We start from the raw sequence: 26,758 nt of genomic DNA, 5'->3' as shown, positions 1-26,758 counted from the left end.
TTAAGCTGTGGCGGACCAGGGGTGGAGTTATGAAATTTTTCTACTGTACCATTCATCCTAAGATATCATATCATAGAAAAGGTAATAAAACTTTAGTCCAAAATTCTCCTTTAAGGCATTAGTGAAATGTCAGTATTGATACAAAAACGCTCAGTCTCAGCAATTGAGTATCAAACAACTACGCACAGAAACGCACGGACACGCACGCATGCACGCATGCACACACACACACAAAAACTTGAATGGCTACTAATGGCTCTAAAGCAGGGGTGGGCAACATTGATGATGTAAAGGGCCACGAAACTTCCACATTCACTCTACAAGGCCACATTGCATATCTGCATTCTCACCAGTTGTATACTGTGAACTCCATCACTCAAATAGCCCATAGTAGTTTAAAAGAGATATTAACAATTTTTCAGTGTAGCATATTTTTTTTTAAATTTCAAATACATTTAGTGATACTTACATTAATGTTATGTAACTTCATGTGAACTTGATTACTGAAATCAAAAATACTGTATACTACATCAAAACAGGAAACAACATCAATATAGAATAAAAAAAGCACATTAAGTGAAGGTGGGGGCTGCATGTGCCCCCTGGGCCACCAGTTGCCCATGTATGCTCTAAAGTCTCTTATGAGACAGCCCAGTACATCAAAACAGGAAACAAAATCAATATATCAATATAGAATAAAAAAAAGCACAGGCACTGTCTACATCTGACTGCTTCCATTAAGCTCATCTCCACCTGCGACCTTCACATTATAACGTTTGTGTTTGATGGACTTGACTTGATTGCTTGAAACATTGTGAGGCAACAGAGTGAGGATGCATGATGTTCACCTGTTCTCAATCATACACTTTGTAGTGATACAACCTGACACAAACATGTCAAATCTAACCTGGCTAACGACTATTAAACCCCCACAAAGGTCCTGTGTCAACAACTGGTTACACTTATTACATAAACCCTTTTTTGCTGTCCTAGAAAATCGTATTATTTTACTTCATCGTATGACACCGATGCATGCTGAAAATGACGTGACAATCTACAAGTTTAAGCTCACAATGTGTGAAGGTGTTTTGTACTTGTTCTCTACCCTTCTGCTAAGACTGACCTCTCTCTGGAAACTCATGTAAAGAAGGTCGTTCAAACTTCTTTTTACCACCTTAGAAAAATCTAATCCTACCTTTCCACCCCTGACCTAACAAAAGTTATTTATGCATTTATTTATTCACGCCACAGGGATTAAAATACCATGCCTTTTTTGTGATATTTGAGAGGGTTTTATACTTGCTTAGACCTCAATGTTCTGATTGTTTTTCTTTTAGTGACTGATTGCTGGCCAATCAGTCACTAAAAGTCTGACGACAGCCCATTATAATATTTCGCCATACAACGGGCTTGTACGCTGAAAATAGCCATACTACGAGAGTTTAAAGAAGCATAATTCACAAACACTTCACCATTGTAGAGAAGGCCCATGCATGTCTCTCCCTCCTGCTGGCTGCTGCGTGGAAAAGGCCAGCTGGCCATTTCATTAGGGTGAAACGTGTGCATTTCTTTTTTGTGATACCTTTTGATTAAGTTATAGCAGAAATTAAAATGATGAATAAATCACAAAACACATGGGAATATAACATTGGTAGAACAACAAAGCAACAGAGAGAGAGAAAAGAAGAAAGAAAGATGAATCAAAAGATACAAATACATGAAAAGGAATAGCTAAATCAAAACATGTAATAAGTGTAAATTAGATAAAATAACGTACAAAGATAATATACTACAGAACTGTGAGAGATGCCCGTTAAGGATAAGTGTTGCAAGACTTGCTTATACTCACTCATTAAATTCACTGTTGATAGACAATTCACATACTGTATTATATATTATTCAGATATTCACTGTTGAATCCACAGTACATAATTTATATTTAGTTTCATATTCACTGTTGATACTGTAGTGTACATATCCATTCATATATTAATTGGTGATAGATGTATATTCACGTATATACTCACTGGGGATGGGGATAGACTTTACATTTATATTTAAGTCCAACTTATTTTATTGTATTTTATTTTATTCCATAATGTAGCGCATAGATATTCAACTGGCGGCCCGCGGGCCACGTGCGGCCCGCGGGCCACGTGCGGCCCGCGAGGAGCTTCCTTGTGGCCCCTGGCCATATTCCCCAAAAAAAATAAAAAAAAATAAATAATTTTCATAATTATTATTTATTTTAACTTTGATTTATGTTATCAAAGTTAAAACAGTACAAATTATTTATCCTTCATTAGTTCTTTAAAGGCCATCTTTCATTGGAACTTAACTTAGAACCTTAAATAGAACCGAATTAGACCCGAAAAAAGGTTGATTTATATTGGTCAAATAGAACCGAATTAGACCCGAATTAGACCGAATTAGACCCGAAAAATTAAACCCGAAAAATTGTGTGCGCACATGCACGCGCGCTGCGCGCACTGTGTGGCCCCCAACTCCAAATTATTTTGCAGTTGTGGCCCCCTGCCTAATCTAGTTGAATACCCCTGATGTAGCGTGTGGTTAGTGCACTAACTGCCTACGCCACTAGGCACCCCATTTTATTTCACTTTAAAGCTTTTGCTATTGTGTCATTCAGTTAATGTACAGTATATTGTGTTTATTGTCTCCTGCCGAAGGACTACAGAAGAGAATTAGATTTGCAGCTACAGTGTGGTGCAATGTAAAAAAAAATTAGCTCTCGGCAGGCAGAGGAAAGTGCCGCGAAGCGAAAAGGTAAATGCCCAGCGCCACACCAAGCTTCTGGAGATTCCCAAAACGTGGCACTCCCATTATAAACAATTAAAAAACATGCGCTGTGCTCTGGAAAACAACATCTTGGTGGATACAGCGCTTTACTGTGTTAGAATTGCTTTCCTTCATCGTTTCCAGCTACAGTGACATGCATGTCTTGAACAAATAAGAACGAAAGATCCACTACAATTCAGGTGCAGGATGAACTGGTCAACAGTAGATTATTGACGTGGTTATTGAGCTTGTTGTGTTGAAACCACAGATGACGTCACCAATGGAGCTTGGTTATCCCATGGGTATCAATTTTTTATATTCTGCTTTCAGCAGCGTTATATCAAAACCTGTAATAAAAGGTGGCGAGTGCTTGCGTGACGCACAGCATTATACCTCCATTAAGAGATTTGTTTTGTCCCCCAGTCTGCATGGAACGCAAGGAACAGAAAAACAAAATCGGTACAATACCGTATATTCTCACTAAAGGTATAATATCACTCTCCTTTTTTATTTTCTGTATCCTTTTAGATAAGAAGGCGGACTGCACCATTGCAATGGGTGACGAGAACCTTGTGGCTTTGATGACGGGAAAGATGAATCCACAGACGGTACGTTTTAAAACAAATTTTCCTAAATGTAACCATTCAAATTATCAGCAAAAAAAAAGAGATATCGATGTAATGGAAGTTGATAGTTGATAGTTGATAATGGTCGTAAATCCTGCTCTATGTTATTATTATTGTTAACTATTTGTAGTTGAACAGCTGAAAACCCAGTGTAAAAAGGTTGAGACGAAATCAAAGACAGACACAGGCCGGTTCTCAAATTAAAAGGTTGACATTGTATTAAGAGAAAGAATCAATACACGAGGCACCGTACAGCAAAAATATCTCTCTCTGACTAAACAGTCAATGATCACAATAGTTATACACAAATGAAGATGTTATCAATTCTGACGATGACATCTGGCCATGAGGAGCCTCGCTCTTAGGTTGAGGGAGAAGATGGCAAGCGGATGGTGTGACAGTTTATCTTGGACAAACAGCGTCCAAATGACTCAAACAACACGTTGACCTCGGCTCTGACCGGCGTCGCTGGAGGTGTTGTTGCTTTGTCATAGATGGTGAAGTTAACTCCAATGAGCTGTTATTGTATTCCTCCAGAGATAATCAGTGACCTCGGAGGGCCTGCGCTCTGTACAGCTCAAAACACATGCAGTCTCTAGAGGAAAGGATACTAGAATTAGTTAATGTTTCATAAGATTGGTAGGCAAACTTCAGTTATGCCAAGATGGCACACTAAAATAGGATATGATGGCAGAGTTAAACATTTTATATCAATATTGTCCACAAAATACATAGTTTAACTCTATCAGAAGTGTTTTTGTAGTAGGTTTCAGAGATCAGGAAGATGCCGGACCACCTGTCGGGAATAGATGTCATCACAGCATAGAGAGACTAGTTTCTCCCTCAAGAGCCCCCAAACAAGTGTGTCACAGACCTTTTATACTCTTTACAGAAGTACACAAGAACAGATGGTCAGTCCTTTCATGGTGGTTTCACTAACTCGCACCTATAATTACAGTAGATTGGAAACGGCTTGGTTCACGTGAATCAGCCGCTTGTAAGGGGGTTGTGACAGAACTGTGACCCCAACAAGAAAACATGCTGAGCTCAGAGGTTACCAACAGATGTAGGTCAGAGCTGCAAATAAACAACCCACCACTTGTGCCTTACAAAGCTGTCTATGATACATAATCTCAGATGAATATTAACCAAGGCACTCTTGTTGTGGAAAAATAAAAATCCTTTATTTGTATTGGTAATGCATCGCAAATGGTAATGGACTAGTCATACAAATAAACACCCACAACAAGAGTACCTTGGTCGCTAATCGCTATCGTGTTTAATATGATCATCCTTGTACCAAGGAGCACTTTGTTGGATTTACACATTTTCTAAAAGCTGTGCTCCGCTCTTTGTTTTTCTACATTAAAATTCTTGCCTGAATCTGTGAGATTCAAACAAACCTTGAACCCCAAAAGTAACCTCAGAGTTTAAAGTACACACACACATATTTTCTCTCTCTCTAGTTTTTTTTGTTTTGTTTTAACAGACCTGGGTTTAGGTTGGTGCGTTTCTGTACAGTATGTGTATGGAGAAAAGAGGGGTTTGTGATTCTTTGTAACACCCAGTGCACTAGTTCCCTGAGCCCCAGCGATCATTAGCTGACTGGGAAGACACAGAGTGTGAAACTGAAAGATATCAGCCCACCTCTGAGACACAGCAAATACATGTGTAAGTGAAGACTTACAAAAGCACTTCTCCCTCTTTTTATGTTGATTCTTTTCCTACCTGCCTGTCCTTGTAAGTATAGATTATGCAAGATAATATAAGGTATGCAGATACAATTCTAGGCCTCCACATCTCTGTCTCTGTTCGCTGAACTTAGCGAGCACACTAGGGAGTAGAGACACCATCTGGCATTTTGATTATGTACCCATTATAAAGATCGTTTTAGCAGACTTTTGAGCCTCTGCGCCTTAGAATAAGAAAAATGAGGGGGGGGGGGGCAGGTAGAAAAATATAAACTCCGTTTAAAGTTTTGGGAACCACTGCTCTAGTCACATAGCCCCTCCTCCAGTCCAAATTAGATTTGACCAACTAAATGTTACACCCATAGCCAACAGAACCTATGGAGCTGTTTATGCTCACAGAGACTTGCTGACTCCTGGAGATGCAGTCATTATTATTGAGACAACATCTCCTGCGTCCTTTCAATTCTATCTGCCTCAGCCATCTGTTCATGATGACAAAACAGATGATGATAACAGTTTAAAAATGTCTTAGGGTTAGTGAAAGAATGTCTCTAGGGTTATTGTTCAGGTGGAGTGACTGACAGGGGTGAACAGGTAATGGTCACCGGTCAGGCTGACCATATTAGGAAATGAGAGGAGGCAGAGAGCTTGATTTAACCCCGGTGGGGTGCATTTACTGAAGTTGTTGAGGTTGTTGTGTGCTGTACAGAAAGTAAACAGAAATACAATATTCTGTATTAATAATATCCAATAAATAATAAGTAGCAATTCAATTAATCTTCAATGTTACAATAAGGAATAATAATCAATATCCATAATGAAATCATTCATAATCATCAAGTTATAATTTGTAATATAAGGAATTAAAGCATCCAATAATATATATATATATAATAAGCAGTTCAAGCAGGGAAACAATTCATTATATATTCAATAAGTAGTCAACTAAAAGGCAATAAACATAACTCAAATGCACTGCTTAACTCGGGTGAAAACAAATAAAAAGGTGTGAATTACGCAAGTGGTGCAGTCAAATCCAACATAATGTGTAGTCCAGTTCATACTAATGTGGTACATTGTCTCTTAATGCTCTTGTTAGCCCATGCTGGGAGAGCAAACATATTGATGGCCTACTCATCTTCAAAGGCATTATGATCAAAGGACTCACGTTTGTTCCGTAGACGCACACATGGATGGTTTGGAGTGAATTGGTGAAATGGTGGAGTTCAGGAGGTTTCCAGTGTGAATTGGTGAAGATCAGGAGGTTTTCAGGGTGAATTGTTTGGGAGGCGACAGGCAGCCATGGTTTGGCTTGGTGATCTGGCCTCGAGGAGGAAGTGAGCGCCTACCTAAGTAACCTCCCACACCTGTGCGTGGCCAGTGCACAACCTGCCATCCACTTAGGCTTAATTGGGTGTCAGTGACTCTCCATGAGCCTTTTAACAGTTAGGGTTGTAAATCTTTACACTCTGAGAGATGCTATGTAGTTTGGTATCTTAGTTTGGTTCTTGACTCTTACTTACTCGACTGTACCTCTCCTGTGTTTCATTCTTACTGCTGTTTCTGCTATGACACCTGAATGTCCCTCTAGCTAGCCTAGGGATCAATAATCTAATCAATATCTTATCTTTTAAATGTTTGCTGGAAAAGCCCCACTGCAACAACCTATTTTCTACTGTTTTCGCACACAATATCCTGTTTGCCTGTGAGCCATTTTCACATAAAACACATATACTATCCATTTTATTAGGAACACACTACGCAGTACATACCTATAGAGGATATGCGCATGCTTAAAGTGAATGGCACATCGAGTGGCAAATCGAGTGGCAAAGAAACATGCAAAATGAGTTTAACATTGTTTAATGTTGTTTAATGCAATAAGATATGACTTTTCTGTTTGGATGCATGGGCTGTCAAGGCCAGAAAGTATTTTTTTGACACTCGGTAGGCATTCCTGCATAACTTCCGGGTTTGATGATGATGTCACACGCATATCCTCTATTGGGTATCAGGCAGGTGTCATCATCCAGTCACCTCTCTCATTAAGAGGATATGGCTGCATGTTGGTTTATTTATTCTCAGTAAACTCTACTGTACAGCAGGTGTGTGTGTGTGTGTGTGTGTGTGTGTGTGTGCGTGTGCGTGTGCGTGTGCGTGTGCGTGCGTGCGTGCGTGCGTGCGTGCGTGCGTGCGTGCGTGCGTTTTTCCAATAGATTTTTACATTGTGTAGAATCCTCATCTTCACAATTTTAAATGTGACAAGAGTCCTGCAAATGCTTTTTTTCCCTCTCTCTTTCACTGCTGACTTTGACTTAACGTTATCTTTCTCTCTGTCCTCTCAGGCGTTCTTCCAGGGGAAGCTTAAAATCACGGGGAACATGGGCATGGCCATGAAACTACAGAGCCTCCAGTTGACACCAGGCAAGGCCAAGCTGTGAAACTCTGAGCACGGCTGGCCACAACCTCCACCAGAACTGTGTAGACTAGGATGCTTATCTCCTCTTAAGGCCCCGACACATTTAAAGTGCCATTGACATTGACGTCTGATGCTTTCAGTGTTTCAGGGCCTTTTAGAGTGTAAATCCTCTATGATCAGGGCCACTCCTATTCATACTTCTGCCTTCCTTTTTGCTGACAGCTGACATGACCTCCTTATCTCATATTTTCATCTAGCTATTTTCAGAAATCGTCCTCTCTCATGAATACTTCTCTTGCACTTTTACACCCTTTTGATTAGCAGTTCTTAAGAGCATTTAGCAAAGCATTTACTTACCATCCAACCACTGTGACAATGTTGACTCACAATGACCCTAATGAACTAACGTGATCAACATTGTGGGTCCGGAACATTTCCATTCCAGGCGCTTCTGAGCGCAACATTTAGAGATTGACTGTAGGTACACGTGACTTTGGACCTACAGTAGGCACATCATCTGTAGGCTGAACTAATCTGGTGTGACTACTGCTACTGTACTTCCAGTGAACCTGGGTGGGTTTTGCTGCTGTGGTACAGTAGAGACTGACTTGTGCGCATTCAGAGCCATAATAATTGTGTAACATAATTTCTGTATGTGTGGAGCCCTTGCTGTAATGATAAACTAATGTCACATGTTTAATGAGACTGCAGTTGAAAAACTCAATGTGCCTCTTATTTCTGATTAAGGACAGTGTGTACTTGGCCTATTTCAATGACTAATTTTGTATAATGTATCTGAATGATGGAAAGTGCTTGTTGATTTTGACTAAATAATATAATAAATACCTTTTATTGACAAGGAAACCTTTTGTGAGAATCCAAAAACACATTTATTGTGTGTGCATGCATGTGTTGAATGATAGGCATTGTGCGCAATATGACATGAACGGCGGCCGTTGACCGCAAATGTTACGCACACGGGTACGGGCCTGTACTAACATCAATAATACATAGTAGTAGTAGTACCCACTGACAATCATACCTGCCAACTCTCCTGTTTTCACCATTTCTCCTGGACAACTCCTGTTCTTCCATTTCTCCTATTTTGGGGGATTCCACGCTTTTTGTGTGACCCCTCAATGATATGCAGCCACGGCCATTCATGTTAATTTGCTAGTGTAGTTCCTTGATTCTGGCACACACACCCTCTTTCTGAGAGAATGGGAATGTTACTCTTTTACTGTCGCTTTATGTATATTATGTCTGGATAAACTCCAGACATAATGGAGCCTTTTGGAAAGGCTAAAATGTAATTTAGATAGCATGTTATGTAAACAGATGTCAGGTCATTTGTAGACCAGCCGGGGCCTATTACACGAAAGGAGAATTAAATAAGCCTGGATTTAAGTCAAATCCAGGTTTGACAAAGTCTGGTCCGTACAGCCCTTCCATGAACGCCAAGCCAGGCTGAAAAGAGACTAGACCTAGACCTTGTCAAGCCAGGCTGTGTCGAGCCAGGATGGTAAAGCTAGGCTTCACGTATTCCTATAAAAGACCATGAAAGTCGATAGCAGAATCCTTGAACTTGACCAATCATGGAGCTCAAAACCAGAGCAGCGTTCTTCTCTGGCTGAACAGCAGCACTGCAGCAGCTCATGGAACAGTGGCGTTCCCAGGAATTACATTTAGGGCAGGAAGATACGGAAGGTAAAACGGAAGAAGAGATCGAGATGATGAAAATAATGGGATTTGGCGGCTTTAACGCCACAAAGGGTAGGAAGACTGATGGAACAGTCAATGCACATGCTATCAACGTATCCCAGAAGAGAAAATACAGGCAGTACATGAATAGAAAAGGTGGATTCAACAGACCACTGGACTTCATTGCTTGAACGGAGGAATGAGTCGCATGATACTTCAGAAATAAACCTTTGATAGCTTCTCCTCCTCATGAAAGTGTTTGGTTTTGTGCCCTACAAAACTGAAAAACGTTAATAAAAACAATATGCAAGTATAATCAATCAATCAATTCTTCAGCGGTGGTCTCTTCATGTTGTAGTTTAGTAATGAATGGCTCAAGCTGCTCTCAGAGCCCCTTTTATGCCAGGTGAGTACAGGTGATGGCCCAGACCCCCACCCCTGGCACTCCTGGTACCCCATGAAGACAAGGCATACATTTGCATCACTGTATAGGCGAGGGTCGCTTTGCTGAATGGATACGGTGGTGATTAGCTGCCTGCCCGCGTGAATGGACGAGGAGGCGGGCTAATGGTCCGACGGACACTATTCTGTTTGGATTTTTTTCACTGCCTGTTTTTCAGTCATTCTTTTACTTCATTTTCTAGGGGAGGCGAGATTTTAGTTCCTGACTCTACGGAGGGTACGCCACTGATCACTGATACCGTCACAATCATTTTTAACCACTTAGCTTTGGCTATTCAAAAATAGCAGATCTACAAGCTCATAGCATGGCACCGAGTGCCACGCTATGAACTTGTAGATCTGCTATTTTTGAAAAATCTTGAAAATGTGTGCATATCTGTGTGCGAACATTTTTAACTCAAATCTTTCCTCCGGGGGTCCCTGGCACAAAACATTTTCAGATGGGGGTCCGCAGCCAAATGTATATCAATTTAGGGGTCCTTGGCATGAAAAAGGTTGAAAACCACTGTTCTAAATGGCAGTGGTTCACAAACTTTTTAGCTCAGTGAGCTCTTGAGTCACAAGGTTTTCCTCAAGTCATTAAATATCCACCACTGTCACAGTGGTGGATAGTTTGTTATCCACCGAAAATCAAGGTAAAAGCTGAGGCAACAAACAAGGAAAATTGATGTCGGCCCAAGTTTTAATTTGATTTAATCTTGGTGTCCTCTTTCTCAAGTTCCAACCATTAATTTGTTAATTTATTAAATTTGATTTGTTGAATTCATACCCCTTCCTAGCCAGCCCAGCCCACACCGTCTGCCAAATCCAGCCTGTGTTCCTAATCGCTGCTGTGCTCCTCCCATCCACCCAGCCCCCATCCATGTCGCCATGCTGTTGCTCTGCCCCCTTTACTCCTGGCCAGGTCATCATCAGTGTCAACTGGTGGCATTTAGCAGCTGCGCTAGCTGCATGCCTGCCTCTGGTCTTAGAGCACTGTTTCCCAAACAGTGGGTTGCGGATCCATTTTCGTGGGTCGCGACGACTCGCGAGTGAATATCCCTTTATTTTTTGTTTCCTAAATGTTGTCATTAATTATTATCATTTTAAACATTTTTCAAAAATAATGTCATGAATAAAATAAAGAATAACCAAAGAAATCCCCATAATTAGAAAAAAAATGTTTAAGAAGTAGTGAAAATAGCAGACCTGCAAGATCTGCTGCTGCACCTTGTAGATCGGCTATTTTCACTAGTTTGGGTGGGTCCCAGGCAAACGCCGGATTTCTCTTTTGGGTCTCCAGCTAAAATGTTTGGGAACCACTGTCTTAGACTCTATGACACACCCGCTCTTCTACACATTAGCTGCAGTACAATATCCTCTGAGACTTAGAGGACATTGTACTGCAGCTAATGTGAAGAAGAGAGGGTGTGTGATGGCACTAATCAGGCAGACTGGTTTCGTTGGAGAATCCTGAGCATGATGCTGCCATGTACAATTACAGTGACTTCTGTAGCCTGGTGGTAATCATCCATCGCATAACTGAAAGGAAATGTCAGCATTTCATACATACGCCGGAGGCAGCCATGCAAGGCACCAACCAAGGCTCAGCAGGAGTTCAGTGTCTTGCTCAAGGACACTACAACATGCCAAGAGGAGCGGCAATTGAACTGGGAACCTTCTGAATCCTAGACAACCGCTCTACCTCATGAGCCATTGCTGTCTTTAATGAAGGTATAGCCAACACCAAGTCGGGACTCCAGTGTTGTTATCTGTCGAGCCGCAGTGTGTCTACATAGGTGGTATACGCCTCTTTCCCCTCCTGGCTGTGCCTTGGGTTGGCTCCCACAGAGTCAGTTTGCTTGCCACCGGTTCCAGGTGCCTGACGGACGCAGTGCCCAGCCAGCCTCATCCTTCTCTCTCTGACCTTGACTGAGACCTGTGGGAGGAGCCTGTAGAGGTCCAAGTTTCTGATGTGGTCAATAGCTCTGTATAACCCCGTGCATTGGCATACTTTGCATTAATTTCCTTTGGCAATACAATAGGATAAAATTATTTTTACTGCCTTTGCTGAACTTGCTTTTTAAGACTACGTTTTCATTTGGACTCTTCATCTATGGAGATGAAGCCACTGCCCTCTCCTCATCTCTCCTCATCTCTTAGATGGTGGGCATAGCAGCTGCATCATGAAGATGCTGTTTGTGCGTCAGTGTTACCTTGGTAATGAAGGTTGCGCTGACAAATTCTTGCTCCAGGGCTATTCTTGTTCCTCTCCATCTCACAGTGTTGACATTTCAACCGACCTCTTCAAACTTCAATGTTCCTTTCTGGAGAAAGCAGTGCTCCAAAGAATAAAGCAGATACATAATGTAATTTTCATCAATTTATTCCTTGGGCCATGGCTCCAAAAAAGAAATGGTGAAAGAAAAAGAATAATTTAGTTCAGGTGCAGTTCCACAGAGATGCTTGAATATATTTGCCACCTGAGGACATTTAAAAAGCCGATCTACAAGCTCACAACGCCTCGCAATGCAATGCGTTGCAAGCTTGTAGATCGCCTACTTTTGATATCCATCGTACAACAAAGTGTATACTGAAGGGCTTAAGTGGTTAAGAGTTAGAGTAAGAGCTAGAGTTTATTGTGTTTTGTTGCAATGTTTCTATATGATGTTTGAGAGTGAGTATAGGCCATACATTTAGTATCTGGGCGGAATACAGTTTGTGAATTGCTGAAACATCATCCTTTTGTTGTTCTAGTAGTTGATGGTGAGGTGGAGTGAGTGGTTGTGAACATGCATGTGCATACAAGTATGGGCAGTAATTGTATGTTTATTATTAGGATGTATGTGTTGTACTGACAGATCTGGTTGACATGACATATGACATGATTTTGTGTGAGAGTAAATAAACAAAATGTCCCCTTTGCATTGCTGAGAAATTGATACAGCACATAAATAAATCAAAAATTCTATCCAAACTATCCTCTTTTTTTTCTTCTGTACAATATATATATTTTCCCCATTGTTTGAGTTTGTTTTTTACAGAGTGGGGGTGGGTTACATTTTCATAAAATTGGACTAAAGTGAAATGTTATTTTCTCCTTACAAAGACAGCATTAACATGTTTTGAAACATGTCATGATAACTGTCATGGTAATAGAAACTATCTTTTCACTTTTAAAATAAATATATGTACAGCATACATCACATACACAAAGACGGAGTGTGGCCTGTCATCGGCTCCGTCTCCCATTGTCTTTGTTGTTGCTTGCTTGCAGTCAGTTAACACTCCAGATCTGGCTGTATAAAAACACTGTTCCCAAATGCTTCTCCTTTGGTCGTTTAAGGCAAAGAGGGAATACATGGGATATGAAGCAGAGCGCAGTACCCAGTTAGACTCAGGGATTACAAGGCAGAACACAGAAGTGCAGGGAAAGGTAACGCAGGCTGATTATTTAATACACTGTTTCTCAACATCTGGTCCGAGGGCCACCAGGGGTCCAAAGGGACCTTTCCAGGTCTGTAACTCTGAGAGTGTACAAATGGAACCTTTAAAAAAAAAAATCTTTGGGACCATTTGGTTCCATTTGTAGACTCTCAGAGTTACAAACCCATAAGGGGCCATCTGGACCCCCTGGTGGTACCCAAACCCGACGTTGAGAACCAGTGATTTAATATCAGTTGAAAAAAGAATATCTTCAACCTGTGTGTGTTAAAATGTTGACCAAAGGAACATTTGACAATTTCAGCATTTGTTTAATCTTCCCACTATTGATTAATTCATATTAAGGGGATAATATTTTCACCACCGGCTGTTCTCAAACAGCTATTTTATGGATTTGCACAAAACTTAGTGGACATGATGGTCTTGGGCAAAGAAATAATTGATTGATTGATTAAACGTTCATGCAGATTGGCCAAAAGGTGGCACTACTGAAAAAGAGTGAATGAACCATAAGAAAGTGCGTGAATGTGTCCAAAGCCCAGTCTACGGGGGTTTGAGGCAACGTTGCATTTGATAGTGTTTTTCTTTTGTTTCAGCAGAGAATATGTGAACAAAAATAAATAAAGAATATACCAAATTTCAAAACAAAACAAAAAAACAAGAAGAACTCCCCCCCTCCCCAACTCACATTAGACAACAAATAATACAATAACAGACCATTGCAAATAAAAAGAGAGATGAGCATGTTCTTTTTTCCCACACGGTCAAATAAGGGACAGTACATATTTACCTATTGTGCATTTCTGCTCACAGCTCCACTGGGTAAACCCTCTGATGGAAAACTGATTTCCTGAGGCGTTCAGCACTCTACCAAAACACCTTATTAGCTCCCTCCCTCTGGCTCTACGTTACGTTATTGATCCGTGACGCGAACACAGTGTTACTGCAGATAATGAACAATAACTGATAAATAACTGATAAACACACACACACACACACGTACACACACGCACGCACGCACGCACGCACGCACGCACGCACGCACGCACGCACGCACGCACGCACGCACGCACGCACGCACGCACGCACGCACGCACGCACACACACACACACACACACACACACACACACACACACACACACACACACACACACACACACACACACACACACACACACACGCACACACACACGCACACACACACGCACACACACACGCACACACACACGCACACACGCACACACATACATAAACACTCAACTGTGGGTCATTATTTAGAGTCTGTAGAAAATTGTCTTTCTCAGTTGGTTTCATTCCAGGGTTGACTACAGTACATCCATCCGGGCAGGCGTACTTCTTGGAAGAAAAAGGTCGCTCATGTGTGTCCGTGTGCACGTTTTAATACCTTCCAGTTCTGCCACACCAACGCTCCACTGTGTCTCCCTGCCCTGCCGCTACAGATGTGCTGACCATGCAGCCTTTTAGACTTCACACATTTGTCTCCAGTCCGTTCATGTCAATGGCGCACTGGTCCTTGTTTTCTCTGTGCTCTCTCTTGTGCGTAGCTCCGTGGTGCTTTTTCTTTCCCGCGGGCCTCACCCCCTCCTCCAGCTGCATCAGGCGAGCCACGTCTGGGGACATATGGTCGAGCTTGCCCCCTCGCGGAGGCGGCGGCTGATAGCGTAGGCCGTTGGTCTGGCTCTGGTAGGTCATCATCTGCTGGATGCTTATCATGGGCTTGGTCTCACAGATGAGAGGCACCTGGCGGACGCACGCAGAGTTCATTTGGATTTAACGGTGCAATAGACAACATTCAGCTACTTGGCGTCGCATTTACAACACCACCTGTTGCATAAGGTTTGTTATTTCCCTGTCTATAAGTCTATAAGACAGCTATCATGTACTGTAGGATTGAGGGGGCCACGTATAGACCCCTGGTGGGCCCCGGTAAACTAAGTATAGGGTGTAAGTGGTGAATGTTCCCTCTCACCTGTTCTCCTTCCTTGATAAAGTCTTTTCTACAAATATGAGCCATGATCCCTGTGGCCAAGGCATCACCCATCACATTCACCATGGTTCTGAATCGATCCCTGGAATAAAAAAATGATGGTCATTGGTTGTATTATGAAGCCTGGCAAATACAGAACCCTAAAGTATAATTACAGCCATGCCCCATTAGCAATGGATTATGCATTAATTGAATTATTGCAATGTCCAGTTTCTTTTGAAGCTACAATTCAAGTACAAGCTTGCAGTGTGGCACGAAGTGACGCACTGTGAACTTGTATATCTGCTATTTTTGAATAGCCAACGCAAAAATCTAAATTTACACAGAGGCTTTCCCGGTTTTACTGGGTTAAGTTATTTGAAACAGACAGTGCACCAGTTTGGACACTAGATGTGCTGATATTGTTATTGTAGTTCAGACATCATTCCAATTACCTCTATTCATCAGGAGACATACGCTTTGAATACAGCACAGTAACTGTCCTAGAACTAAACTAAACTAAAAATATCGGCATACACATTCCAATAACATCAAGGGCAGCTTCATTTAACATTAATCATGCAAATGCATAAGCATTGCCAACAACATGCAACATGACAGCCATATCCAGGCATGCTAATGCATAATGCTTCCTTTCACCAATTTCCATTGCTTGATTGAATGTTCAATCAGCGGGATTTACAGTACTTACAGCGCCCAGTCGACCGCAATGATGAGAGTGATGTCGTCAGTGGGCAGGCCCACGGAGGTCAGCACTATCACCATGGTGACGAGACCAGCCTGAGGGATCCCAGCAGCACCGATGCTGGCTGCGGTGGCAGTGATACTGGCAAAGAAGAAGCGACATCAATGGAGCATAATGTTAGTTCAGACAGGGCACTTAAGTCAAGCATGTGATAATCACACCAGCCGATCAACCAGCATCAGCACGGAAATAACACCACATCAGCTATCAACTATTCCATAGACTCCGAATGCTATATAGAGTCTGGAACTACACCCCCTGAAAGCAGAGGAAGGAAGCTGTCATCTGTTCGACATTTCCGTTCACAAAAATATATTTTTTAGATATCTTTAAGATCTATTTTTGAATTTCCATTCCTGATAAGCCAGCAAGCTATATGGGCTTTGACTAGTTTGATTTACATTAGGACAAATCTGCACGACTGCAAAGACCAAACAGAAGGCGGGACATCCGCTTTACTCCTGGATCATTTTCAGCGCTTCCTTTAGACAGACTGTATGACGGAAGCGTTTGAAAATTGTGTGAGTAAATACAGTCTGGCTTGGGAGACTATCAGCTGACTTACAGTACATCAAGCTATCTCATTGAAACCAGTCACTTTTTAATACCTGACCACTCTCAGGTATACAACTGTACACCGTTTGTTGCAAATGGTCTAAAGTGTCCTATAAATACTCTGATGTGTCCTGACTGAAAGTGGAATATTCTTCATCTGAGGGAAGTTAATGTAAAGGAGAAATGGATGTGAGAGAAGGAAAAAGACAGTGGCCCTCATTTATCAACGGAGCGTAAAAAACGGCTTATATTTTTCCATATATTCGGCCATACACCAACGTCAAAGTCACATTTATCAAAGGATCCTATACAGCCAATCCTAGCGTACATCAGGTCGGAGCTTTGATAAATCTCACGCCTGAAAACGAGCGTCATTTAAATAACAAGCCCTTAAATATTCTCAAAACGCCCCGATTTTACGACATGAAGAACCATAATACGACCAAACACATCATGAAAAGCCAATAAGAAAGAGTTTCTGCCGCACACGCCTCTCTCTCTCTCACACACACACACACACACCACACACGCACACACGCGCACACACACACACACACACACACACACACACACACACACACACACACACACACACACACACACACACACACACACACACACACACACACACACACACACACACACACACACACACACACACACACACACACACACACACACACACACACACACACACACACACACACACACACACACATCCGTAGCGCTACAATCTTTGTCACGTAGGCTTGAAGCCTACATGAATGACATAGTATGTCATTGACTGTTAAAGCAGTTTAAATTACTTTATAAAATGTTATATTTTCACAGGGATTATTTATTAGTGTAGATTTAGGAGTGGATTATGTGTCCAGATGCCTGTCAGACAGTCAGACAATGCTGCTCCACAGGTCTACAATGGAATAAACGGGCGCAGCCAACGTCAACAACTGGTCTCGACCAGACGTGAGATCTCAGTGTACGGTAGGATGCAGCCAACGTCAGGATATATTGATAAATGCCGAAAGTTGCGGTGATCTCGCCGTACGCCCATTATTTGGTTTGCGCCGCATTGATAAATGAGGGCCAGTGAGAGAGAGAGAAAGAGAGTAAGGCAGCAGCATTTATACTCTTGATGTAATGATGTATAGCTCTGATAGAGCAGGGGACTCGCACACATATAAAGATATCAGACTAATAGGTCTAATCTGCATATAAAAGCCTTCATTAAAAACCAAGGCTGAACAGAGTACGTTTCAGTCCACTGACTATGGTCAGTCAGTGCATCTGGCGATAGTGGATCTTTTAATGAAGGCTTTTATATGCAAACAATATCTTGTTATTCCTGTGTGCGAGTCCTTCCCTGCTCTATTGTGACTTTTAGCCTTGACTGCTGCAGCAGCTGTATAAACACCCACAGACAAACCATTTTCAACCTTATGTCCTTATTTTGGGAATGTCATCATATGCAAACATTTTCAAAGATTGTCACACACACACATGTTTGTATTACTATACTTGTGCGGACATTAGAAGCCATCAGAATTGCCGACTATGCAGAATACTACGCGCCAACAAATTCACTTTTCATTCAATAAAACACGCTAAAACGACATGATCTTGTTGACCGTAATACTGCAGTCACAATGTACAAAGCACATAACCATCTGCTTCCGTGCTGTATCCAGGGGCTGTTGAGTCTAGAGAGAGTAGGTATAACCATATATATATAGGGCATGCCAACGTCTCGTCACCACGGGGGGCGTGGCATAGTAGCTGCAGACATATTTGTGGGGGGCAATGTTAAGTCAACCTGTTTATACCCCACAAAGATGTCCGCCGCTACCAAATGACACTTGTTGACGCCCCCTTCAGGATTTTTGGCACGCACTATAGGTGGTTATGGTTAAGATACTGACACCAGGATACTGACCAGGATACTGACATCAGAATACTGACACCAGGATACAGACACCAGGATACTGACATCAGGATACTGACCAGGATACTGACACAAGGATACTGACCAGGATGCTGACCAGGATACTGAAACCGGGTGCATCCACACATGAGCTGCAAGTTGACGCTAGAGTCGCAAGCCCTTGTTCCGGTTCCGGCCATTTCTGGTCGTTACTCAATGAAAAGCGGAACCCAGATATGCGCTTCAGACGCGTATCGGGACGGAACTTCCGGTTTTTAACTTAACATGGGAGTGGATGGGACTTCCGAGTGTCAACTTGCAGCTCATGTGTGGATGCACCCACCAGGATACTGACACCAGGATACTGACACCAGGATACTGACACCAGGATACTGACACCAGGATACTGACACCAGGATACTGACCAGGATACTGACACCAGGATACTAACCAGGATACTGACACCAGGATACTGACACCAGGATACTGACACCAGGATACTGACACCAGGATACTGACACCAGGATACTGACCAGGATACTGACACCAGGATACTGACACCAGGATACTGACACCAGGATACTGACACCAGGATACTGACACCAGGATACTGACACCAGGATACTGACCAGGATACTGACATCAGGATACTGACATCAGGATACTGACCAGGATACTGACCAGGATACTGACACCAGGATACTGACACCAGGATACTGACACCAGGATACCGACCAGGATGCTGACACCAGGATACTGACACCAACTTAATTATACACGTACTGTACTCTAAAAACACTAACCATAAGACAACCTTTTCTCTTGTGAGAACCAGCAAAATGATCCTCACAATGTCTATTTCTCATCCACTGTACTTTTTGGAGAGATTTGGAATGAGCGTGCGCGCACACACAGACACACACACACACACACACACACACACACACACACACACACACACACACACACACACACACACACACACACACACACACACACACACACACACACACACACACACACACACACACACACACACAGAGAAAGCAACACAGAGTAAACCTCATATGTCCAAAACTGTTACTTTTCAGGATTCATATTAAAAATAGCAAAAGTAGCAACAGTTTCGGCTTGCGTATCAAGTAGGGTGTTAATTTACGAAAAAACACAAAAGGTTAGAATATGGAGATACAAGGTTTCTGCCTACTGCATGGATATGCCAAACTGCCTCAGTCAGGACAGTATAAGCACAGATGGAGGTGGTCCTCCCAGTCAATCGGCACCAGAACAGAACGGCAATGGAAGGGAAATGATTATGATCCTAGCGTGATGAGGGACATGAGTAATACAGGTCATATGGGTTTTACCATCAGGGGGGATTATAAGCCACTGTACGGCAGACTGCAGACCATGAGGACCATGCTTAATGTTATTAAGCATTAAGCATGTTATTACACAAACATGTCACCACATCACAGGGAAGTACTCACATGTTTTACTTAAGTAAAAGTATCAATACTGCAATGTAGATATTAAAAGTATTGAAAATTGTAAATACTGAAGAAAGAAAAAAATACCTCATTGTACTTAAGTACAGTACTTGAGTATGTATTTGGTTACTTTACACCACTGGTAACTAAGTACTGTAGTACTTAAAGGTAGGGTAAGTGACTCTATTGCTATAGAGTGATTTTTCAGTAACAGATGTCTCCCTGTCTCTCCAGCTCTTTAATAAACAGAAAATACATTTTTCGGTAGGTGTCAAAATCTCAGCCAATCAGGAGAAAGTACCCATTTTTAAGCTTAATTTGTATAGTGTTCCAGTTCCAATTTTGTCTGCTCATTTCTTAGTGTCATCACTTCCAATTTCACTTGTTTAATCTATATCCTGATTGGGTTCTCTGTCCTGGTTGGATAAAATTGGAAATGAAACTGAAACTGAAATGAAAATGCATTTTCTGTTTAATAAAGAGGTGGAGGGACAAGGGGACTCCTAATACTGAACAAACACTCTATAGCTATGAGTACTATCAGAATATAGAGCTATTTAACACTTATTTTAACCAAAGAAAATCACTTACCCTACCTTTAAGTACAACTTTGAGGTATTATTAAAAAAAGATCTTTATACTTCTACTCTACAATGCATCTCGGAGGCAAATATTGTACTTTTTACTCCACTACAATTATTTGGAAGCTTGAGTTAGAATTAATTTGCAGATTGTCATTACAAAACAGGATTAAAAAATAGAAGATCTACAAGCTTTGGCATATGTTTTACTTTTGGTACACTAACTAAGTACATATTTATGCCAATACTTTTGTACTTTTACTCAAGTGCAAGTTTGTATACAGGACCTTTACTTGTAAAAGACTACAGAGGTATTGTTACTTTTACTTAAATAACACTTAACAATAATATCCCAACCAGCCTGACTCCCCCACACCCTGACATCCAGACTGATTTATCAAATGTTGTGCAATGCTTAATCTGCTTGACATGTACATTTATAGGCGCACAGCTATATCTGGCAAATCCCATAATGGTGCATTTTGTTAATTTGGAATTAATCAAAAATGTGTGACACTGGATTAATTCCTGTGTTGCATTATAAGCAACATCTGCGGGCGGCGCCGTCGCTTCAAGGCAAACACAATGTAATATCACACATTCTGCTCTAGCGGGGGGCTAAATGATGTCTTGAGAATCCTTGAGATGGTCTGTGCATGGGTAGCCTTGGATCAAGACTATCATACAGTAGATGTATTTTACCGAGTCTGACTTTTACTTTCGTTTCATACTGTAGATATGCAAATGTAAAAATCGATAAATACATCTACGTCTATGATAGTCTTGGTCCAAGGCTAGTGCATGGGTAGAAGGAGCCTGATCTTTGGATGGCTCAGGTCAGGTGTGTTGGGATTTGAAATATGTCCTTCAATAAATTCCAATCCCTTTAAACAGCCTGCTCAGGGACTACAGATGAAATTTAGCCTTTGGCTAATTCTGTCCCATTTACATGGATGTGAAAACTGACATGTTGATTAATGAATAAATAAAAAAATGAATACAAAAATAAATAAAAAAATAAATAAAAAAATAAATAAAAAAATAAAATAATAAAATGAAATATATAAAATAAATAAGAAATAAGGCCTCGTTTCGGTTGGCTGAAGAAGGTCGAGTGTGACCGAAACGTTGCTTAATAAATTCTTCATGTACCGTGCAAGTGGCAGTGTGAGGGGAATCTTTTATTGTTGATGTTCACAAGGTAGAGATTACTTTTTTTAATAAATGGCCTACTCTTGCCATTTAAGAAATAAATAAAGAAAACATCTTCCTTTCACTTGCTGTTTAGTGCCACATTCACAGACATTTTTAGTCACACGTGTATTTTTTATTCCTGGTATACATTAGGTTTTTAATTGTTTTGGTCTCATCCCTATTTGGCAAATCAATTTTTACCAAAGAGCACCTTGTTCGGGATTTTTACTCCAGCCAAACAGATGCGCTCCTTTCTCTCTTTTTTTCTCTCTTTTTCTATACATTTACAATTATGTCTTCTTTCTTATGTTCAAGGATGGGAAGAAGGGGTTTTCTGAGTCAACGACATCGGTGAAAATTCCCTCGGCTCACCTTATGGTGATGATCTGGCCAAAGTCCAGCTCGTAGTTGTTGACCTGGGCGATGAAGATGGCCGCCACGGCCTCGTACAGGGCGGTGCCGTCCATGTTGATGGTGGCCCCCACGGGCAGCACAAAGCGGATGATGCGTCGGTCAATGTGGTTGTTCTCCAGGAGGCACTTGAAGGTTATAGGCAGAGTAGCAGAGCTGTGGGAGGAGGGGGCACAGTCAGTGGAGGTGGTACTCATTACTCAAATATATTTTTTCTTTACTTAAGTAAAAGTTGCGATACCACACAATGTAGAAATACTCTGTTACAAGGAAAAGTCCTGTATTCAAAATGTTACTTGAGTAAAAGTACAAAAGTATTGGCATTAAAATATACTTAAAGTGCCAAAGCAGAAGTCCTCAGATTTGTATACAGTTGTCAAATGCTATTTTTGAATATCCGAAGGATAAAACAGATATTAAGCGGATAATGTATGTTTAATAACATAGTAGCAATAATAATCTCAATCTGCAAAGTAACTAGTAACTATAAAGCTGTCAAATAATTGTAGTGGAGTACAAGTAGGGCTGTCAAAAAAAATCGATTCATGAATAAATCGCGATTCTTAATGCCACGATTTTAAAAATCGATTCAAAATATTAAAATCGATTTTTTTTTTTTTTAATTATTATTATTATTATTTTTTTATTTTTTATTTTTTTATAAAATCGCAATAAATCGCAGAATCGAATATCAATTAATCGCAGAATCGCAATTTTAATCGAATCGGCACCCTAGAAAATCGCAATAAATCGCAGAATCGCAATTTTAATCGAATCGGCACCCTAGAAAATCGCAATAAATCGCAGAATCGAATCGAATATCAATTAATCGCAGAATCGCAATTTTAATCGAATCGGCACCCTAGGAATCGATTTTGAATCGAATCGTGAGGTAAGTGAATCGTGACACCCCTAAGTACAAGTACAACATTTGCCTCAGTACAGTACTTGGGTAAATCTAGTTACTTTCCACCACTGTGTGGGAGGAGGGAGAGTAGTCAGCCCTCTCTCCACCCACTGGAATGGTGTAGTTCAACACACTGAGCACATAATGATACACACTGAGCACATTTCAATGAGTGGCCTTGTAACATCATTCAAACCTGCCAACATTATGCTGTGATATACAGTGTATGGGAGGTTTTCTGTGGGTATCGGCAAATGGTCTAACCTCAATGACCTTAATTAAGGTTAGACCATTATGCTATTATTAAAAATACAAGGATGTGAAATGTAATTAATCTTGCAATAAAGTAAACAAATACAAAATGGAAAATGTACAAAAAAGTGATGAAAGGCCAATGTCAAAATGGTACATAACAAATGAAACATCATGGACAAACATTGTGAGAGGGAGACAGAGAGAGAGAGAGAGAGTGTGTGTGTGTGTGTGTGTGTGTGTCTGTGTGTGTGTGTGTGTGTGTGTGTGTGTGTGTGTGTGTGTGTGTGTGTGTGTGTGCGTGCGTGCGTGCGTGCGTGCGTGCGTGCGTGCGTGCGTGCGTGCGTGCGTGCGTGCGTGTATTTACATTTAAATTGAGCTCTTATTATAATGATGCTCTATTCCAGAACGACTGCAGAGAATGTCACAGTAGAATGAGCCTCAACTCCTGTATTTCATTTACATTATAAGCAATCAGCAAGCACATAGGCATACTGTACATAAGAACCTGGTCCATGATGGAAGACAATGCGCCTCATTAAGAAAACGGGCGTACAATCAGATTTAATTGTTCTTTGGTGTGATCAAAAAAGTACGTGTGGTTGGAAAGGAAACATAACTTAAGTTACTGGGCTGACCAAGATAACAGCTACTGTAAGTACTGTAGCAGGATGAAACAGTATATGTATGAAATAATCATACACTTGAGCTTTAGTTCATGCTTTATTCATATGAACAACATTAGTTTTTGGACAGTATCTTGCTCAGAATTGCTACTGTTATTTAACGTTTTTGCACTCTCTGGCTGCTGCATGTATGTATGTAGATTCTTCAGCTTATATTTTCCAATCCTAACTTGTCTATATGAATATAGTTTTTTCTGCACACCTATGAGATCATTCAAAATGATCTACACTTAACATTACTTTACACATTGTACACACTAATATACGTGACATTCTTGATACACTTTCACTATATTAGTTAATTCAGCTGTATTTTCTTTATTACATTCCCTTTTGTTTTTATTATATTGTTAGCACAGGATGAATAAATGTGCATGTGCATGACAAATAAATCTCTTGAATCGGTCTCTCAGTTTACAGTTTTGTGGCCTGGAGTCCTGGACACCTTTTATTTGAAGTCAAGCATCTGTTTCATGTTTTCAGTGGTGTGTCATTATAGGGGAAAACAAAACAAAAACAAACATTTTCAAATTGATTAGAATTATTATTTTTTGGGTGGTCTAGAGGACAGTGGTAATAATAATAGTGGTAATAATTGACAAAACACTAAGATTTGAATGATATAAAATAATAAATAAACAAATAAAAAGTCATGATATTTTGATACCGATAAATAGCAACTAGTATAAAGTATACTATGTTAGTTCCATTGATCCAAGCCGGAACCCAATCGATTGATTGATCATTACATGCTCAGTTAAGTGGTCAGATTGGTGGCCGCGTGCATTTCTGAGATTTTCAAGAGGACCCCGATCCAGAGAAGGGTTGAGAACCTCTGGTCTAGGACTCTCCAAAATCGGGATCGGCATCAGACCCAAACATCTGGCATGGGCCCGTCTGGAGCTCAGTGGTGGAAAAAGTACTCAATTTCTTTACTTAAGTAAAAGTACTAATACTGCAATATAGAAGTACTCTGTTACAAGTAAAAGTCCAGAATTCAAAATTTACTTGAGTAAAAGTACAAAAGTATTGGCATCAAAATGTACTTAGCGTACCAAAAGTAAAGGTGCAAAAATATTTGAAAATAGCAGATCTACAAGCTCACAACGCGTCGCGGGGGGTGCGACGCGTTGTGAGCTTGTAGATCGGCTATTTTCAAATAGCCTAGGTATAAAATAGGGCTAAAGTGGTTAACGTATGTTTCATAATATACTAATTTATATCTGAAAAGTAACTAGTAAAAATAGTTACTTAAGTTTTCAAATAATTGTAGTGGAGTAAAAGTACTATATTTGCCTCTGAGATGTAGTGGAGTAGAAGTAAAAGTATTGGAAATTGGAAATGCTCAAGTACAAATACCTCAAAATTGTACTTAAGTAAAGTACTTGTGTACATGTACTTAGTTACTTTCCACCACTGCTGGAGCTCTATAGCTTTAGTTTACCTGGACGAAGTGGCCAGTGATATGAGCAGAGCCTGCAGGATGCCCCTGATGTAAACGATGGGGCTCTTCTTGGTGATGAAGAAGTACATGGCGGGCAGAATGAAGAGGCCGTGCAGTATCAGTCCCATTACCACCGTGATGGCGTAGAAGCCCAGCTTCTTCCCCATGGCCGAAGGGTCATCCATCTCCAGGATCTTTCCCGCCACCAGGAACACGATCCCAAACGGGAAATACCTGGGGATTGATTGATTGATTGAATATTCTATGAGACAGAAATGTAAAAACAGCACGAGTCCAGTCAAACACTTTGTCTAAAAGGATAACACCAAAAAAAGTCCTTGCGGTCTTGTTTCCATTGGGGTCCTAGGTATTCAATTAATCAACACATAAAATACCACCAAACATTCAATATCATCACAAATATAAAACACTATATCTACAGAGTAGAAAAAAGGGGGGGCCATGTGTTGTTATAGCAACATATACTTGGTCTTGTTGTAATGCATGTTGATGTTCAGTTGCAGGAGCCACAGTGTATTGAAAGTAGGGCCATTATTTTCCATTATTATTTTCTTAGCAATTATTCTATCCATTACTTTTTCAATTAATAGGATAATCGAGAAGCATATACTGTATCAACAAATTGGCGTGAACAATTTAGAATAGATTTTTTTTTTATAATTGACTAAATTGATTAGTTTGATTAATCCCTTAAGCCATATTTTATACTTAGTCCTACAACCGCATCGTGCAAAATAGAAAAAATCAGCTATTTTGGCTTTTTTTTAAAGAAAAAAAAAAAGATTATTTTGATTAACTGTTGCACACCAGTTGAAACCTTGCATGTCCCACCTAAACCATTGCTTTTCAGGAAATTCATTTAGACATAAGCGCTTGGTAATATTTTCTTTAAATATTAATGTTAAGTATTTTTTTAAATAGAGCAGGGAAGGACTTGCACACAGGAATAAAGAGGTCAGACAATAGGTCTTGTTTGCATATAAACGCCTTCATTAAAAGTTCCAGGGCTGAACAGAGTATGGCAAACGTTTCAGTCCACTCACAGACTATGGTTAGTCAGTGCATCTGGCGATATAGTGGATCTTTTAATGAAGGCTTTTATATGCAAACAAGATCTCTTTATTCCTGTGTCCTTCCCTGCTCTATTGTGACGTTTTGCCTTGACTGCTGCAGCAGTGAGAAGGTCAAACAAAAGACAGTTTTCGAAGATGCAGCTCAACTTTAAAAACACCCACAGACAGACTTAGCCATTTTCAACCTGATGTCCCTATTTCGGGTCATCATATAATCGCTACTTATGCGCGATGCTGTAATAGGCCAACATCAAAGTAAAAAAAACATAAAAAGATGATGGTTTCTGCCCGACAGCGACAACATACAATTTACAATTTAGGCATCCAGAGAGATTTACAGTAAGCAAGGTA

The 26,758-nt window shown here is 40.7% G+C and overlaps 2 protein-coding genes across 2 annotated transcripts in view; one reads left to right on the top strand and one right to left on the bottom strand.

Annotated features, from left to right (window-relative positions):
• scp2a (sterol carrier protein 2a) overlaps positions 1-8,401 on the top strand; it is a 29,526-nt gene extending 21,125 nt beyond the window's left edge. The window contains exons 15-16 of the mRNA XM_084056364.1: positions 3,325-3,404; positions 7,459-8,401. Coding sequence (XP_083912490.1) covers positions 3,325-3,404; positions 7,459-7,554 — 176 coding nt within the window. The 3' untranslated portion in view covers positions 7,555-8,401. The remainder of the gene's footprint in view (positions 1-3,324; positions 3,405-7,458) is intronic.
• A 6,206-nt stretch (positions 8,402-14,607) lies between these two features.
• slc1a7a (solute carrier family 1 member 7a) overlaps positions 14,608-26,758 on the bottom strand; it is a gene marked incomplete at both ends in the record, with an annotated part of 47,805 nt that continues 35,654 nt past the window's right edge. Inside the window, 5 exons of the mRNA XM_084057315.1 lie at positions 14,608-14,880; positions 15,110-15,209; positions 15,819-15,953; positions 21,986-22,180; positions 25,314-25,547. Coding sequence (XP_083913441.1) covers positions 14,608-14,880; positions 15,110-15,209; positions 15,819-15,953; positions 21,986-22,180; positions 25,314-25,547 — 937 coding nt within the window. The remainder of the gene's footprint in view (positions 14,881-15,109; positions 15,210-15,818; positions 15,954-21,985; positions 22,181-25,313; positions 25,548-26,758) is intronic.

Source organism: Gymnoscopelus microlampas, assembly GCF_963454915.1.
Source record: "Gymnoscopelus microlampas genome assembly, chromosome: 5".
Classification (NCBI taxonomy): domain Eukaryota; kingdom Metazoa; phylum Chordata; class Actinopteri; order Myctophiformes; family Myctophidae; genus Gymnoscopelus; species Gymnoscopelus microlampas.
Note: the sequence above shows the minus strand (reverse complement) of the source record. Positions and strands in the feature narration are given on the sequence as shown.